The sequence below is a fragment of the Empidonax traillii genome, unplaced genomic scaffold (assembly GCF_003031625.1).
Source record: "Empidonax traillii isolate 1590-97213 ecotype Southwest subspecies unplaced genomic scaffold, ASM303162v1 scaffold84:size2688230, whole genome shotgun sequence".
Classification (NCBI taxonomy): Eukaryota; Metazoa; Chordata; class Aves; order Passeriformes; family Tyrannidae; genus Empidonax; species Empidonax traillii.
In genome coordinates this window covers 158,276-174,769 of record NW_020955277.1, presented here as the reverse complement: position 1 = coordinate 174,769, position 16,494 = coordinate 158,276, and the positions used below count along the sequence as shown (strand labels likewise).

The 16,494-nt window shown below is 41.3% G+C and overlaps 1 protein-coding gene across 1 annotated transcript in view; it reads right to left on the bottom strand.

The window, feature by feature from the left end:
• Positions 1-2,060: 2,060 nt before the first annotated feature.
• PAH (phenylalanine hydroxylase) overlaps positions 2,061-16,494 on the bottom strand; it is a 36,834-nt gene continuing 22,400 nt past the window's right edge. The window contains exons 5-13 of the mRNA XM_027881126.1: positions 15,714-15,781; positions 12,742-12,938; positions 12,208-12,343; positions 10,856-10,925; positions 9,285-9,341; positions 8,173-8,268; positions 7,704-7,837; positions 4,822-4,937; positions 2,061-4,251 (exon numbers count right to left, since the gene is read on the bottom strand). Coding sequence (XP_027736927.1) covers positions 4,208-4,251; positions 4,822-4,937; positions 7,704-7,837; positions 8,173-8,268; positions 9,285-9,341; positions 10,856-10,925; positions 12,208-12,343; positions 12,742-12,938; positions 15,714-15,781 — 918 coding nt within the window. The 3' untranslated portion in view covers positions 2,061-4,207. The remainder of the gene's footprint in view (positions 4,252-4,821; positions 4,938-7,703; positions 7,838-8,172; positions 8,269-9,284; positions 9,342-10,855; positions 10,926-12,207; positions 12,344-12,741; positions 12,939-15,713; positions 15,782-16,494) is intronic.

Here is a 16,494-nt window from a genome sequence, read left to right as displayed (position 1 = left end):
AGGCAAAACTCCTAGGGCTCAAGATATGTGTTTAAGGCACTGGCCACAAATACTGCTAGAGCAGGGATGTCAGGCTCCCATGGCTGTCTCTGTGCTCTAGGGTCAGAGTCCCATCTCTGTATGTTTGCACAGCACTGATCAGGTTCTGCACATGAATCAAGGTTTCTCTACAGAGGCAGACTGGACTCACCAGCCAGAGTGACAGCTGGAGCAGCACAGCTTATGACACAGCTTTGCATCCCTCTGCAGAAGTAGGACAGAGAGCCCTGGCTCTCCAAGTGGTGAAAAGTCCTTCCCCAACCAGTGGACACCCCAATAACACCTCAAATCTATGCTTTGAACGGGTCTAGGAAGACCTCACCTACGATGTAACTCAGCTTCCCAGAGTTCATTTTTCAGCATCCTTGGGAACATCTAGGAGTGCAGGAGAAGAGGTCTCAGGCTGGGTACTGCATTTTAGAAGGCTATTCTTGTCCCGGAGTACAGTGTACCATCTACTCCCGTAGGGAAAGGCAGTTTCTCTTTGTAGAAGGTGAAACTCTCTCACCCCAAGAGTAGGTTCCTCATCTCTCATGCAGCCCCTAAGGAGGTTCTTTAAAAGGCTGTACCTGATCAGCACAAATTACCTGTATGTTTTTCATCTGTTACCATTGCAAATATCTCCACCCTGCATGAGCAGAGTGCCACTCATTTGAGACAGATGCAGCATTAATATTTCTGTTTATTTAGGTTAATTTGTGTGGTTACATTTGAACATCATCTCTGACAACTGCCAGCATGGTTTGAAGCAGCAAAGAGACAGGTTTAAAAAGAATACACTACTGCAGAGTGCTCCTGTGCTTAATCCCTCTTTCAATAATTTCTGCATTCTTTGGGGAATAAAGTATCCCTTCTCCAAGCTGCTGTCAGATCTAGGCATCTTAAGACATCCAGAGGAGTCCACCTCCCTATATAACCTCTACCAACAAGCCCCCTCCTCATCACAGTCATTGACCTTGGTCCAGGTCACTGTAAAGGAAAAGGACCTCATGAAAGGGTTTCTTTGATCACCTGAAACAGATGGAGATGGAGACATCAAGAAATGTGATTGTAGTGGAACAGGACAGAGGAAGTATTACTTAAAAGATTACCTTTGGATAGGTTAGTCAGAGTAACATTCAAAGATTGGTGTATGCAAATATAAGGCAAGCTAGGCTTTGTTGTACATTTCTAGGTAATTGCACATAGTATGACTTTTTTTTTTTTTGCTTATATCATTTTCATGACCTTATCCAGATGAGTGATAGTTAAAAAGTGCAAGAGAGCCTTTTTTTGTGCTGGAGCGCACCTCAGATGGGTATTCCCTCCTACCTGGGTATTTAATTCTGACTGATTTGTGGGGTTACCTTACAAAGATGAATTCCACTGGTCAGATAATGCAAAAGGCATTTTCCTACACACCTTTTATTTTCTTTAAGCATGGAAATAAGAGGTCAGCCATTAAGGAGTACTATTTAAAATGGGATTTATTTGTACTATTTATAATGGCCAGTCTTCGCAAACGAAGAACCGGGAAGGTCTTTCCACCTTCCAGCCTGCGCATTGGATTTTTTAGGTGAGACACAGTGTGCGCGGAACTGAGCCCACCCTTTAATCCTGAGGTTCATCTGCCAGGGCCAAGCGAGCTTGGACGGTGGCAGCGAGGTCCTCAGGATTGCCTTACAGGGCTAACGAGCTCCATCTGTCTGGGGAGTGGCCCCGACCGGGAATCGAACCCGGGTCTCTGCGGTGATAGCGCAGCGCCTTTACCCTCTAGACCACCAGGGGCTCCCATTTGTACTATTTAAAGCACATATGTACAACATTAATTTGTTCTGTGAGAAAATCTGCTTTTTGTACAATTCCTCTGCTTTTTAAATATCGAACATTTAACTTTTTCTCATCTCTCAGTCTTGCTGAACAGCCATTTTATGCTGCTTTGGCTGGAGCTATTGCTCATTTAAACTTGTATTAAGGGACACAGAATCAGACTTGTGGCATCAATATTCTTTAACTATTCCACTTGCACATAAAAGACAATCATGAATCCTTGGTTTTCAATATCACTATAGATCTGCTGCTGCTATCACTCATAACAACAGCCAGAAGCAGAGGAGCTGGGAAAGCTGTCTGAGGATTAGTTTGAAAGACTTTACCTCTGGGACGAAATTTTCTCTTTGTGGCATACAATCACCTTATGAGTCCTATTATATTAAAAGAGAAAAATGTGGGCTACTTTCACACTGAAAATACATGCCAAGCAGGATTGAAAAATCTATACAGACATTGCCATGAAAAAAAAAAAAAGAAAAGGAATAAAAAAGATACAGAGATAAAAAAGGTTACTTCAAAGCACCAAAATGATACTACTTTGCATAAGTATATGTCAATTGAAAAGGGCTCCAGCTGGTATCCTTAGAGTGATATTATTATACACCATAAATATAATGAAAACAGCTTTACTTTCTATCTTCCTAAAGGATGATGCTCACATTGAAGTTCTACTGATTTTCAAACTACAAATACAAAACTAGTACAACAGAAGATATGAGACTCATCGACTTTCAAATCCCTCTCCATCCTTGAATCTTCTAACAGAAATGTGACCCCTGATTTTTGTTAGTATTACGATGTAAAATTGTTTCAAGCTAAAAATACTGTTCAGTTTTGCTTTGCTCCATTCTGTTCCAAAGTACAAGTGCCGATCTCCCTCCTCCAAATAGGGAGCTACAAGGAGGCACTACACAATGTAGACTGCTTCAAGAAGTCATTTAGCTGATTTGAGTGAAAGTTACTGGATAAATGCAGAAATAGCTTCCTGAACAGCAAAGCTATCTCTCCATGCCAGCCATTGGGTTAGGCTGAAACCACCTTTGGTTCCATTTGCTAACTCAGCTGAGATGTACTCCAGGAAAAATAAAACTGTTTTCACCAACAAAAGGGAGATTAAAGCTCAAATAGGAGATGAAGATTCAAAAAGGTATCATGACTTAGGACCTGTCTTGAAAAATAACATTTGGGTTTGAATGCAGTCAGCCTAGGAAACAAGTAATCCAGGTTTTCCATGGCTTTGGTACAGATTCTAACCAAAGAACCACTTCCTCTCTATTTCCAGTGTGCTGATATCCACCTTCTAGACTGTGAGTCCAGAAAGTTAGGAGACACCTCATACTGAATAAGGCACTTTCAGAGAAGGACACACATGGCGAAAGGGAGCCTTCTCATGTCAGCCTTCCACAGTGAGTAGCTGAGCATGTCTATTAAGAGAGATCTCTCCATTCCATAAAATTACTGTTCCCAAATCAGCTCTGAGTTCATGACGTTACACAACATTACAGCCAGCACAGCTCTGAGACTGGACTAGTAATAAAGCCCTGTTGAAACATCTACATGGTTTCTTCCTTGTGCAGAGTAATGATGAACTGACCTCACATCCAACTGCAAAAAGCCACAAAGACTTACCTAAAGTTGCCTTTAGGTAACTCCCCTTTGAAGGGGCTTTTGTTGTGGATACTGTATCGAGGCACAGACTCCATGTTCTGGATAAGCAGGTCGGTGGTTTCCATAAGGATTCCACTCTGCAGACCAATGACACATCACAGCATGCAATGTTCTTGACTTGCACAGATCTTTCGAGATTGGTAAAATAATTCAGGATAGAGATGTTTGTGTGTGGAAGTAAAAGTACAGAGGGTCAAGCAGCACATGTATATGCCCTGAAACGTATAGAGAGTTTGAGACTCTATGGGAAACTTGGACAAATATGAGGGACTGAGGGGAGAGTGACTGTGAGAGAAAGCAAGGAGGATTAGTCTGTTCATCACTGACATCCTGTCCCTGGTCCCAGAATGGTAATGCAAACTCACAGGAGCAGAAAACTATAGATCTGCATGGTGAAGATCTTCTACTAACCTTTGGAACAAGACATATGGAGGCTTTCCCCAGATTCCCAGAAATAAGGTAATTTTTATGCATTAGTGAGAAAAAATGGATTAACGTCTAAAGGACAGAAGAGTCAAGGTCCACCTGCAGATGTCTACTTCTCTGCTAATCTATGATAATTAAGATATATAACATAATCATTTATGCAGTACACTGGAATATAACAGACTGAGGTTAGATGAAGACTGACATTTGCACATGGCAGCTTCTGGCCAGTAGCCAGTAATTAGGAAGTTACAGCAAATCTTCATTTTATCTTCTGGAGGGCATTGCAAAGGATTCCAATCTCACCTGCAACGGAAATAATCAGATTAGTTACTTCTTGAGTTAACACATTTCTAACACTCCTGTACATTTTTTACCCCTTATATCCATTCCCTGGTGGGTAAAAGAAGTGTTGGGTTGGACACATTTATTTCTGGAGTAAGGTCAGCAGAGTCAGGCCTTTGCCTTCCTCAGCCATACAAGGCTGGCTCACAGTATCAGAGATGCTGGCTCTTGGCAGGTTTGCCAACGTGAGGGGGAAAATGTATCAGGAAAAAGGCTAGAATGGCCCAGCTTCTCCTTCTCTTCCTTACTGAAAACATCTGGAGCCACACATCAGAATTCATCTCAAGGCCATCTGACCTTTCCTTGCACCTCCACTAAAGCTGGGTATTTCAGATTAAAGAAGCTACAATCAAGTGAAAATGCTTTTTGAAGTCTGTCTATAATTATTTTATGCATGAGGAAGGAGATATGAGCTGCTTTATCTTGGTCAGACTCAGAGTATTACATGCAACCAGACAGAATCTGCTTTGTGGTTCCTCTTTCTGACCCAAGTTTGGATGAATTCAAGGCAACAAATCTGTAATTGCTTACTATTGATAGTGTCAGCTAAGTTCTTCAGCTGCTTTGCGTTGTCCAAGACTTCAATCCTCTGGGTGTAGGGATTATACCGAACAGAGAAAGGACGAGGGATCGTTTGAGCAAATTTCCTGAGGGAAAAATACATTGACAAATATTAAGTTGAAAACCTATTTTTTTCCTAACTCACTCTTGGTGCATGCATTTGTTGATCAGGGGAATAAGAAAATCCATCAGAGGAAATATGTGAAATTCCTGCTGAGTGATCTGAGACACAGCATTGTGCAACACACTTGAATCTGCATTTGTCCTTACCACCTTTAGTTTTTCCTGAACAGGACTAATTAATTTGCTGGCATGGCGACGCTGCTCCTGGTATAGGCCAACTACCTAACGCTGGGGTCTGCCAAACTTGAAAACCTCATTTTCCTTTCAGTGATGCAAAATATAGAGATTCTGATCCAAGTCTGCAGTTTCTGGGAAAATAAGGTCAAGTGCCTATGCCATCCTGGCATAACAAGGAGCAAGCGGAGAGCTAACTTCTGCCATGGTTGGTAGAAGTTTCCAGATTATTTCAAAGATAAGAGATAGTCAATGGAGTGAAGCAGCATTCTTTCCACCACTTATTTGCAGTGTTCTCTGTTGCAAAATAGTTAATCCATGGCAGAAGCATTAAGATCTTGGCATCTTGGGAAAATATTAATTTGCATAACCACAGAACTGTGGAAAGAAGGACTCTGAATGGAATGAGACAGTCAGAGCTATTGTTCCAGGCTCCTTGTAGACCCCAGCAGGATACTGGCTCATATATCTGCTTTGAATTACTGAAGTTATTGCTGAAAGAGGAAGGAAAGCACGCAGGAGCTGATTATGAAGCCACACTATACAGGCTGTGACTCAGCATGGTAAATCTCATAGTACAGTGGAATATGCTGCATGCCCCCACAATGTTTCTTCAGTTTAAACCTAATTATTATCAGATAAGGACACTGTCTCAAACAGAATTCAGTTCAAGCAGGCTACAAGATGAGACAGTGAAAAAATACTATGTTGACTATGATGAATTTAGTAGCATCAGTCTAGTTTTTCTAAGAGGAGAGATCACATTAGAAGATGGTCTTCCTAAATTTCAACTGAATGTAGGATCCTAATCAGAAGATGAATGTACTAAGTAAGGCAGCATCTTCCTCAAGGAACTTTCTACTCAGAGTAGATAGAAGTAGATAGAAATGGAGAAGAAAGATACAGAGAAGATAGAAACGACCTGTAGGATGTTAATAGCATAGACCAGAAGAGAAGGACATCTTTCTCAGCTATTATCCCAGAGGAAAGGGCAAAAGGAGAAGCTGCAGGCCTATAATGACTAAAGAATCAGTAGGGGAGGTAGCTAGGAAGACGTTGGAGCTGAGGAGCCTGGTGTAGCAGAATGTGTTTATCTGTGAATGGTAGAGAGAAAGATAAGAAACTGCAGGTCTGGGACAAGTCACTGTGTGGTATCTCCAAGTGAAAAATTTGTTGTGTGTGAACCAAGGCTAACTCCCCAGTGGCTTGACTAATATCCAGAAATATGGTGGTGTTTTTTTAAACAGGAATAGAAAAACTGTTGTGAGGTGAAATCCAAGCTGAACTCCAAACACAGTCTGAGCCATTCTTGTCTCAAAAACCAGAACTGAACCTGGACCCCTATTTCAAAATCTTATTGAACTGGAACTGAATCTGTATTTGAGTTACAGATGACTGAAAGATTTACTGTGTAGCCTTGTAAACACACTGCTGGTAACAAGCTGGAGGCTTTGTATCAAGCTAACCACATAGGCCTCAGGATTGGGAATATTAGGCTTACTTGAAGTTTTGTTTCTCTGGAATAACAATTGTCTAATGACCATGTAGCTACTACCTAATTTGTTTTAGTTTTGCTTAATTCTGAATAATTGTGAGGTATAATACCTACTGGTAATAATTTTTATATAGGTAGGAATAACAAATAGTTATACTGTATATAGTGAATTAAGTCTGACCCTCCAGTAATGATGCAACATAAAGGAGGATCAGCAGGGGCTGATAACAGAGGCATTAAAGGCTCAAGCATGATGCTGCTGGTCCCTGGGCTATCAACAATTCCCACTTGTCAATTATTCACAGTATAGCAAATTTAGGAGTAGAGAAAAAGCATGTTAGAGGAAACAAAGGGGATAAATACAAGAATATTTAGCATAAATTCAGAGGTTACACAGATTTGAAGGCAAATGCAGGAAAAGTAAGAGATAAAGCATGTTACAGAACAAAAATGGTCCTTAGGGTTGAGGAAGAAGAAAAGAAGCACCAATACTGCCCATCTCCTCACAAAAGAGAGGGAAAACTCCATTCTTTAACATCACAATCCTGCTCTGAAGACTTCAAGGTGCTGGTTACTTGACAAGGCCACCCCCACCACAAGACTGAAACTGTTGACTTAAGACACAATGCAAAGTTTAAGGGTGAGCATAAACTCAGAGGTAAAGGAGTAGATGCTAGGAGATTTTTTCTTTCACAATAACTCTTAACTCTAGCAAAGTTAAAAGAACTTGTTTTGTATTAATTAGCTAGCTTTGACACACTAAGTGTTAGTATCATTGCAATTGGACTGCTAAATTTTTTTTGTTGCATTTTGGTTAGATGAAACTCTTGATTACACTAAACACAAATTCTTGGCTTCATGTATAATGTATGTTCCCATTACTGCTCATTTTTGCCCAAGATTCTGAAGATATCAACTGATTAGTCTCTTTAAGCATTGCACAATCTTTTTCTAGTGCCTCTCAAAACATTTTTGTCAACCTAAGATCTATTATGGCAATGGGATGTACCGTATTTGCAATGGAAAAGAAATGGAATCTTCTCTGGAATGGCTGGCTTACCTTAGCTTTTCTTTTGCATCTTTAAAACTTTCAGCCACATAGTAGATAGGCTGGTACTCAGTAACAGGGTACTTCTGCACAGAAGTCTTCTCTAGCACTAGGGGCTGTATGTCAGGCTTACTTGATAAGCAATACTATGAAAAAAAATAAAAGATAAGAAATTTATTTCAATTTAAAAGTCTTTAAATGTGCTGTGAAAGAAATATAGGCCCACTGAATGGCATCCAACCTTAGACAGGGAAAAGTTGCTTCTATGGTATACAATGATAATGTCACTCACCAGGAAAGAAACAGATATGAGCTCCCTGTGTTTGCATACACCTACACTCTTACCAGAGCACTTCAATGAAGTACAACGTTTCATGCTATTTCTATGCACAAAGTATGAAGCAAAAATAAAGATCTGAAGATAATTAGGCGAGAAATTTTAGTGATTATAAACATATCTAAAATGTTTTCTAAAACATACCTGAAGCTCCCCGAATGAAGACAGCAGCCCTGCGCCATATGCCTTCAGTGAATCACCTTCCTTACAGAGTCCAAACTCCACTGTAAACCAATAAACCTAGCAAGAAAATCAGACAGAAATTATGATTCCTTGATCAAAACCAGTATGTCTAAACCATTTATTTGAATATATTTGGGGTTTGCATGTCCATTTAAAATGTTGTCATGTGTCAAATTCAAATGTGTAAATGCAATAAATGTCCCCTCAGACTGAAATCCTTCTCCTGGAAGGGGCACAGAGCTAGACTTCATGTGCTTGAGAATCAGTTCAGTTCCCTGACAAATGCTGTTGTGTTTTACTGTGTTCATCTTTATCAGCAGAGTTAGGGAAATTAGAACAACAAAGCTTCACTTTGGCTGGCCAACCCAGCAGAAGCTTCAATCTCAGTTTATAAAAGTTTGTGTCCTGCCTCACACGGAAGACATCTAACTGCAGCAACAAGAGGATGAACAGGTTGCTAGTGCGGTAGTGAAGGAAGATGATGTGTGGTCTAGTCTGACTCCTTGGTCTGTCATTTTGAAGAGATACCTGCCTTGGTTCAAAAGAACTACCTCATTTATTGGAAGCATCAGAGCTGGTGCAATGCTTTGCCCAGGTGGGTTTGCACTGGTGACACCAATCTCACAGGAATATCCTTGTTTTTATTTGAAGTTTGTAACTCTGGGTCTCAGTAATCTCAGAGTTGCATTCAGGTGAGTGATGTTGGCTGCAGAGGACATTATCTGCCTGGCAGAGTGGAAGACAAGAGATGCTTGCAGCTAGAACAGCTACTGAAGCTGCTTCCTGAAATTTCCTGTGGGGATGTAGTAACATACAATCTTTTCTTGCCCAATATGTTTGTGCTGGAGGAAATCTTGTCTGGGCTTCTGTGTTTAATCACAACTGTCACTTCGAATAAGGGGTGCCAAAGCTATTTTCCTTTAATGCAACTGTTTCAGGGTGGGGTTTTCCAATCATGGTCTTCACTCTGTTCCCATTCAACTCTATGGGAGTTCTATCAGTGACTTCAGTGGCAGCAGAATTAAGACAACACAGGGCGCTTTGGAAAATTGATCCCTCATTTATTAAATTACCGTAGCAAGTTTCTCGATGAAATCATCTGGAGCTCCCAGAGATGCCAGTCCAATTTCCTGTAACAATAAACCATTATTCTTCAAGCTGTTTATTGCAAACATTCTTCCTGTCCCATATTATGTAATTGCTCACATTTTAAATGTTACCATTGCTTACTACCACACACAAATGTTTACAGGACATGTTCCTATCATGCAAGATCAATTTTAAAGCAGAAATCTCTCCAAAAACGAACAAAGGGTCTTGTCCAAATGTCATTTACAAGGCATGATCCTCTGTGTCTGATAAAAAGCCCATTGAGGTCAAATAACAGTTTCTTCTTGCTCTGACAGGCTTTGACATGCACATCTGAGAGAATGATAGGGACAAAAGGAGGTAAATCAATCACACCCACACACCTTATATATTCCTCTATGTTTGGATGGGCCCTGATTAAAGGAGTTTTCTGGATCCTTGAATGAACTATTTTGTCTGAATGATAGAGCATGATTTGAAAGAGCTTATTTATACCTTGGGAAATAATGGAGGCTTTTCCAGGAGGCATGTAATAGATTCAGAAGGCAAACACACAAGACTATATACGGGTTCATTTCTCCATTTGCTCTAGTGAGGACTGCATAGTGCAAAAATCAGAGGGCCTCCCACACACACTCCAAAGACATTGGAGTAGCTATCACCATGTCAAATCCTAGTAAGCCAAGGTACAATTGGGCTTGTCTTGAAGGAAACCCCAGTTCTGGAGAAGGGACAGGCAATACTGTAGGCAATACTGAGAACTTACTGACTAGATCAAAGCAACTTCTTTCACTTGAGATGTTACATCAAGTCCATTTTCCTTTCCTTCCTGCTTACCTGCCTGCCTTCTTGCCTTCCTTCTTCCTGCCTCCTTCCCCTCTCCCTCCCCTCTTCCTCCATACTTCCCTTTTTTCTTTCTTTTCTTTCCTTTTCTTTCCTTTCCTTTTCTATTTTCTTTTTTCCTTTCCTTCCCTTCTTCCTTCCCTTTCTACCTTTCTATCTTTGTGTATTTTCATGTTTTCTCATAAGATGCAGGTAAAAATTTACTCCTTCACCAAGGTTTGCCTTCTTTTCCAGAGACACTGCCACTACCAAAAGAAAACTACTCTCCAGCCTTCTCCCATGTTTACAGCTGGGACAGTTCCTCACTTTACTCAGCCTCCTATGTGGCTTCAACAGAAAAAAAAATTTTTAAAAAATGCCCACTTTCCCTAATATTTGGACAACATGGCGGAGTAATAATTCATCTGACCCATGAGCTATTTTGCTCAAAAGTAACTCTCCTTTGCTCAGAAGGATCAAAATTTGCAGAAAGGTTTTCAGAAGATGGCTTCACAGAAGGGTTGCCTGAAAAAAACCAACTCACACAAGACGATATTGGGAGTTGCTGATTTCACCTAATTTTTGAGCAATACATAAATAATCTTAGCCACTCTTCAACAGTACGCTTAAAGGTGAATCCACACCACCCTTCATGACTCTTGGATCATCCTCTGAATTACCTAGTCTCTCGTGTGTTCAATCATATGAAGAGTATCACCACTGAGCAACTTACCTGGGAAAACTGAGCAAAACTGGGGTCAGCGAAAAGAGGCACATGTCCTAGCAGCTCGTGACAAATATCACTGCAGGAAAAGATGACATCTGAATAACTGTGATTCAGGAAAAGTCCAGCAATGCTGGATGAATGCCTTAGAGTCAGCACACAGGTAAGAGCACAGTGCATTTGCTCCTGCAAGAAAGTACTGCTCACAGGAAAACATTTTGCTCTAAAATTATTCTCGTGATGGAAATGTTTGCGAACTCCAGGATTTTCAGTGTTTTTATCATCACACATCCCTCAGCAGAAGGATGATAAATTATTTGTTTTTCCTTATGGAAAAAAACCATCCATTCAACTGCCCACCCAGCTCAGGAAAGCCCAGAAAGAGATCACCCCATCAAAGAGAACATAGATGTTTCAGTCTCAAGGACAAGAAAACTTTTCAGATGGAGCTCAGGCAACTAAGACAACTCACCATGGTGTCAACATGTACCTCAAGTGCTTAACTCTGCTCCCTTTTCAGACCCACAGCTTCCAACTGAGAGATGAAAGCTACCTATGATGAAATAGGTAGGACTATTTCATCACTAGTTGAAGTTGGCAGCTGGACAGGCATCTCACCTAGGCACTGTTAGATTCTCCAAATACAGAGAAGTGATTTGGTGAGATGGAAAAGGGAGAGGGATAAGATGCTCCCAAAAAGCCAGAACTGTGGAAAACATTTCAGCCTGGCTTTGTGCAGGACGAGAATAGAGTGAGCAAAAGCAGAAAGGAAAATCAGAAGAATGAAACTAGAAAAAAGGAAGGGAGAAGAGGCTGTGGGAAGTAAGGAGAAAAGAAACACTAAGGGAAATGAGGAAGAATTGCAACAATATGAAGCAGAATGAGAAAACCGTTTTGAAAATGTCAAGTGGAAAAGGACAATGGACAGGGACAGAAAGAAACATTCCAACATAAAACTGAAAAGTGATGGGTTCAACGGTCTGGGCTTCCCCTATCTTGCTTGAACCTTGCTTGCAATGTGTTGAGTCATTCCTGAACTAGATTTCACACCACTATTTGGGTGTTAATAGCTAAGCTAAATGTGTTAGTACACTGTCCTCTTGCATCCCAGCCACCACACAAGCTTGCTTTCAGTAGCAAAACCATCTCATGGGCCCCAGTAGAACTTCCAGAAGAGATGCAAATTGTTAAAAAGACTAGAAATGTTCCGGAAAAGTTTTCAGAAGAGAGTAATCACTTGGCTGCTCTCTATCAGCTCTGTTCCCCAGTGCCCCTGATTCCCACATGGTTATTATCAGCTGGGCTGACCCTGCTGTTAATCTGCTGCAACTTTACTCACTGTTTTGTGCCAAAGTACTTACGGCTCTGGTGTGTACATGGGTTTGGACCCATGGCGAATGTACTGTGTAGAGTGGAATACTCGAAATGCCAGCCCAGCCAAGAAATCCCGAGAGGACAGCAAGCCTGCAACAGGACGCAGGCGAAATCCAGTGCAGCCTGAAGGGGGAAAAAAAATGGAATCTTAAAAACAGCTAGTGTGTTTAATTTATCCATATCCAGACTTCTCACAGTGGAAAAAGTTTGTTAATTGTTTTGGGGTTGGTTTGTTTTCTTTTTTTTTTTTTTTTATTCTCTCCTTATGTTAAACAAGAATTTAATCGTGCAAGAGCAGGGAATTTGTTACTCATATATACCACCAGCACAGTATCTGAGCATCCATCCAACTGTACCCCTGGAACCAGTAAAGAGGGACTTGGGACACAGGTCATGTGCCCAAACATCAGAGGGGGCCTAAGGTAAAGCAGGGGCTGTTTTTACATCTCTGGAAGCATCACCCCCACTGATTACTGAGGCCTTTAATTTAATTTTTTTTCTTTTAGTTGCTTCAAACTTACTCTGCAAGAAGTTTGAAACATCTTCAAGCTGTGGAATATTGTCCTCCCGGTAGCCACAGTACTTCTCCAGCAGTGGGAACACATGGTTGTGTTCATAACAAGCATGAGTTGGATAGAGAGTCTTCAGCTCCCTGAAGACGGTGCCCCATGTTTTCTTTTCTTCTTCCGTATAGGCGATACGAGGAATAGGTTGGCCACTAGAAAGAAAATGGTACCCTCCATAGCAGCGACACAAAAAATGTCATATGCCACCAGCACCACACTCTTTCTCCTTTTACACTAGCCACTGTCAAAACAGTTTTCTTATTCTGCTTCATATTGCAGCTTTACTTGGGCTGATCAGGAGCAGGAGGGAAGATGCCTTTGGTCTGACATGCAGATGCAAAAGGAGCCTCACTTGTCCCTAGGCACTGGCTGGAAACGACTCTACTGACCTTGGCTGAGATACTGGCCATTAGACAGCTCCTTACATTATTGTGCTAAAAATAAATCAGTGTTTCTTTGCTTTATCAAGATGTTCTTCTTTTTTGCATTTTTAGATATGAAGTAGCTGGTTTATTTCTTGCTCTAATGCACATTATATTAATTGTTTTTGTAACAACAGGGAAACCACCAGCTTAATAAAACTCTGTTGGAGTGGCAGAGAAATTCTGATCTGTGCTTTATGCTGTAACAGACGCAGACTACAGCCAATTTGACTTTTTATAATTGTAATGAGCAATTTTGAGTTAAATCCCACCCTCAGGCCTCCATGTGCTTAACTCACGTTGAAGCTAACAGGAATCATACAATCACAAGCAATGCAGTCTGGCCTCCTGTGAATAGCCAATTCCTCAGCAATAATGTTAGGGCCATAGGTGAATCCAGCAGCTTTGAAAAATCAAAGGGTTTTAAGTAACTTAATAGGGTTAACATCACTGCTGGAATAATGCTGTAGCTTTCCAAGCCCCTGAGACCCATTGTTATACTCTTGATGACACCCTACCATCTCCCACTCCCTCATTTTTTTTCTTGAGCCTCAGGGCAGCTCCTCTGGAGTACCATCATTTTCTGACTCTCTGTATCAGCTCTCCTTGATCTGTGGAGCTTTAAGCATTATGTTGAATTATGAGGATTGCTGGGGGATTGTTGTTCCTATAGCACTCCTAAGTAATCCTCAAACACCTTCCAGCGCTACAGGGGGAAGCTGTGGCTTGAAAAACCTTTCAAATTTCAAATAAAAAATTTTAGGATCAGCAGGGCCGGGGGCAAAGGAAAGCAGAATAAAGAAGCAAGCTAAAAGCAAAGAAAAGAGAAGTCAGGGACACTAAGCATTCAACAAAAACAGTGGGTAAATCTATCAGGAGGGGAGGCAAAGAGCAAAAGAAAAGTAGAGGCAAACATCATAAGAAAGAGGATAAAATAGGTGCAAAAGAAGGGATATAGAAAAGGATGGAATTGATGACAGGAAGAAGAGAACAAGACAAGCAATCGCTGACCCATCACACCTTTGCAGCCAGATAGCACCTTCACAAGCTAAGTACATTTGCCTTTTCAGATACTTCCTATGAAGCCTGAAAATTTCGGTTGTGCCTCCCCTTGCCTGCTTCTCTGTGTCTCTGTCTCCCTATGCTGGAGACAACCTCTGACCTCTCCTCCCCACTGCAGAGCCTGAAAGGTGTAGCATTGAGGGCAAAAACATCACAGATCCATCTGTGCATTCCTGAATTAACACACAAAGCCACAAAACCCACACACCTTCTTTCCATGAGCCTCAGAAGCCCAGACATGGGCTTATACACCCTATTTACTGAAAGACCTAATTGGAAAGTCTGAGAACTTGCCCTGAAAGGTTCATTTGGGACTTAAGTCCAGGTCTATATAAGCTCTGTTTCCAGTGTGTCTGAAGATCTGGATAACAGACTAAATATTAATAAGTTACATCTTGGAACATACTGGTTTAGTTTGAATCTTGTAGGGAGGGATGGTTAGCTTTTTTGTTTTATTTCAGTGTAAAATTTGGTGAAAGCCTACAAACTAGAGAACAGAATTTGCTATCCTCTATGCAAGAAAGGTACTTCTTTTGTGAGATGTCCATCAAGGCACGTTAGATGCATTCATATCTGGACACAACGTCTTATTCAAATTTCCTAGCTGTGAACTGGGGTCCTGACTTTTTTTACCTGACATCTTGCATTTTCCATCAATCAGTTCAGTTTTGTCTCTCATTTTGTGTTTGGATTATTAGCTCTTTTGTTTAGGGGTTATCTTTTCATCCTATGCAAAGTGGAGTAACAAATGTAAAACGTAAGTTACTTTTTTCTTTGCAATCACGATTTTTACCAGTCCCAGCAAGAATCAGGACTAGTAATACTAATCTTATGTGTGAGTGGCTCTGGGAAGAGAATTTTTTCTCCTCCAGATCTGATCACTAAAAGCAATCAAGCAAGCCTGTTGTAACTGAATTTATCATATCCATTCATTTTTCTTGGGAAATGAGAGCCCAAATTGCTGATTGCAGCTGGATCAGACATGATAAAAGTAGAGTATCAGACCCTGGATTAGCATCAGAACCATAAGTTATTCATTATTTTAATAGTGTATGCAGCTCCTGCTTTAATGTTAATGATAGGCACTCCTCTCCCAGCCCCGGTTTAATGGGGAGAATGCCAGAAGCTTCTTTATTCAATGCTCAGGTCTTTGTAGTAGCAACAGAGTCTGCTTCTCAATTAGACAACAAAGCCAGGAAAGAGGGGTGTTGAGGGGAAAGAAGGGAGGTGATGTTCTCTTCTGAACATGTGCATGGAACAATTTGCTTTTGGTTTGCCGTGATTTGGGGATAAGTGCATGAACAGTAAGATTTAAACACATGGTGGAGAAAAGAAAACAGCAGAAGGATTCTTGTGCGAAAACAGGGATTGGCAGCAGGGTGAGCACCCTAGGAGAGGGCAAGAGATGTGGGTTTGCTTTCTGCCCATGCACTGGGTACTCACTGTCTGTAGCTGTAGGCAATATCTGCAAACTCCTTCCTCCGGGCCCGGTACACAGGATCTTTGAACCCCTGGAGAGAAACAGAGACGGTCAATCCATGCATAAGTACAAATGGTGGACAGCCTTCCTCCCACTGAGCACTCTCAGGCATGGCTGGTGTAGTCTGAGAAGGGCAGGGGGAAAGCTGCCTTCCGTTCTGCCAGGCTCTGTCACAAAGGGTACCACTCCTTCCTGGTCTGCACAGCCACCAGAGCAGCCTTCCAGTCACAGTCTCACAGCACCTCTTGTCCCACAGGTCCTTTCATTTTCCCACTTCTGCTTGCTGCAAAACAGGGAAACATGCTACTTTACAGCAAGAGCAATACATAGAACTAACAGCACTCGGATAACCGTGCCTTTCTGGTTTCTCTTGAAGCTTATTGCTGTTCCTGGCACAGCTGGGATGCTTCAGAGGAGCAGAATCAAAACACACTAGAAACACATTCATCAACTCAATCAGACTTTTTAGGCAGATTTTCAGCATGAACCACACTTAAAAGTGCTCATTTTCAAGCTGCTAGAGAAACAGTAGGCACTTAGCAGGCCAAAAAGCCCTATTTGTACTACAAATTCAATCATTTGAAGGGAATTAACGACTATAAAGAATGTCTAATAGACCTTGTGGTTGGGAGCTTGACCTTTGCAACTAATTACCAATAAACCCGAGGATAAGAAATAAAACCTCTAAATCTTCATCTAGGATAACCATTCTCCTACCCCAGTGTGCCTGCTTTGTAGACTAAA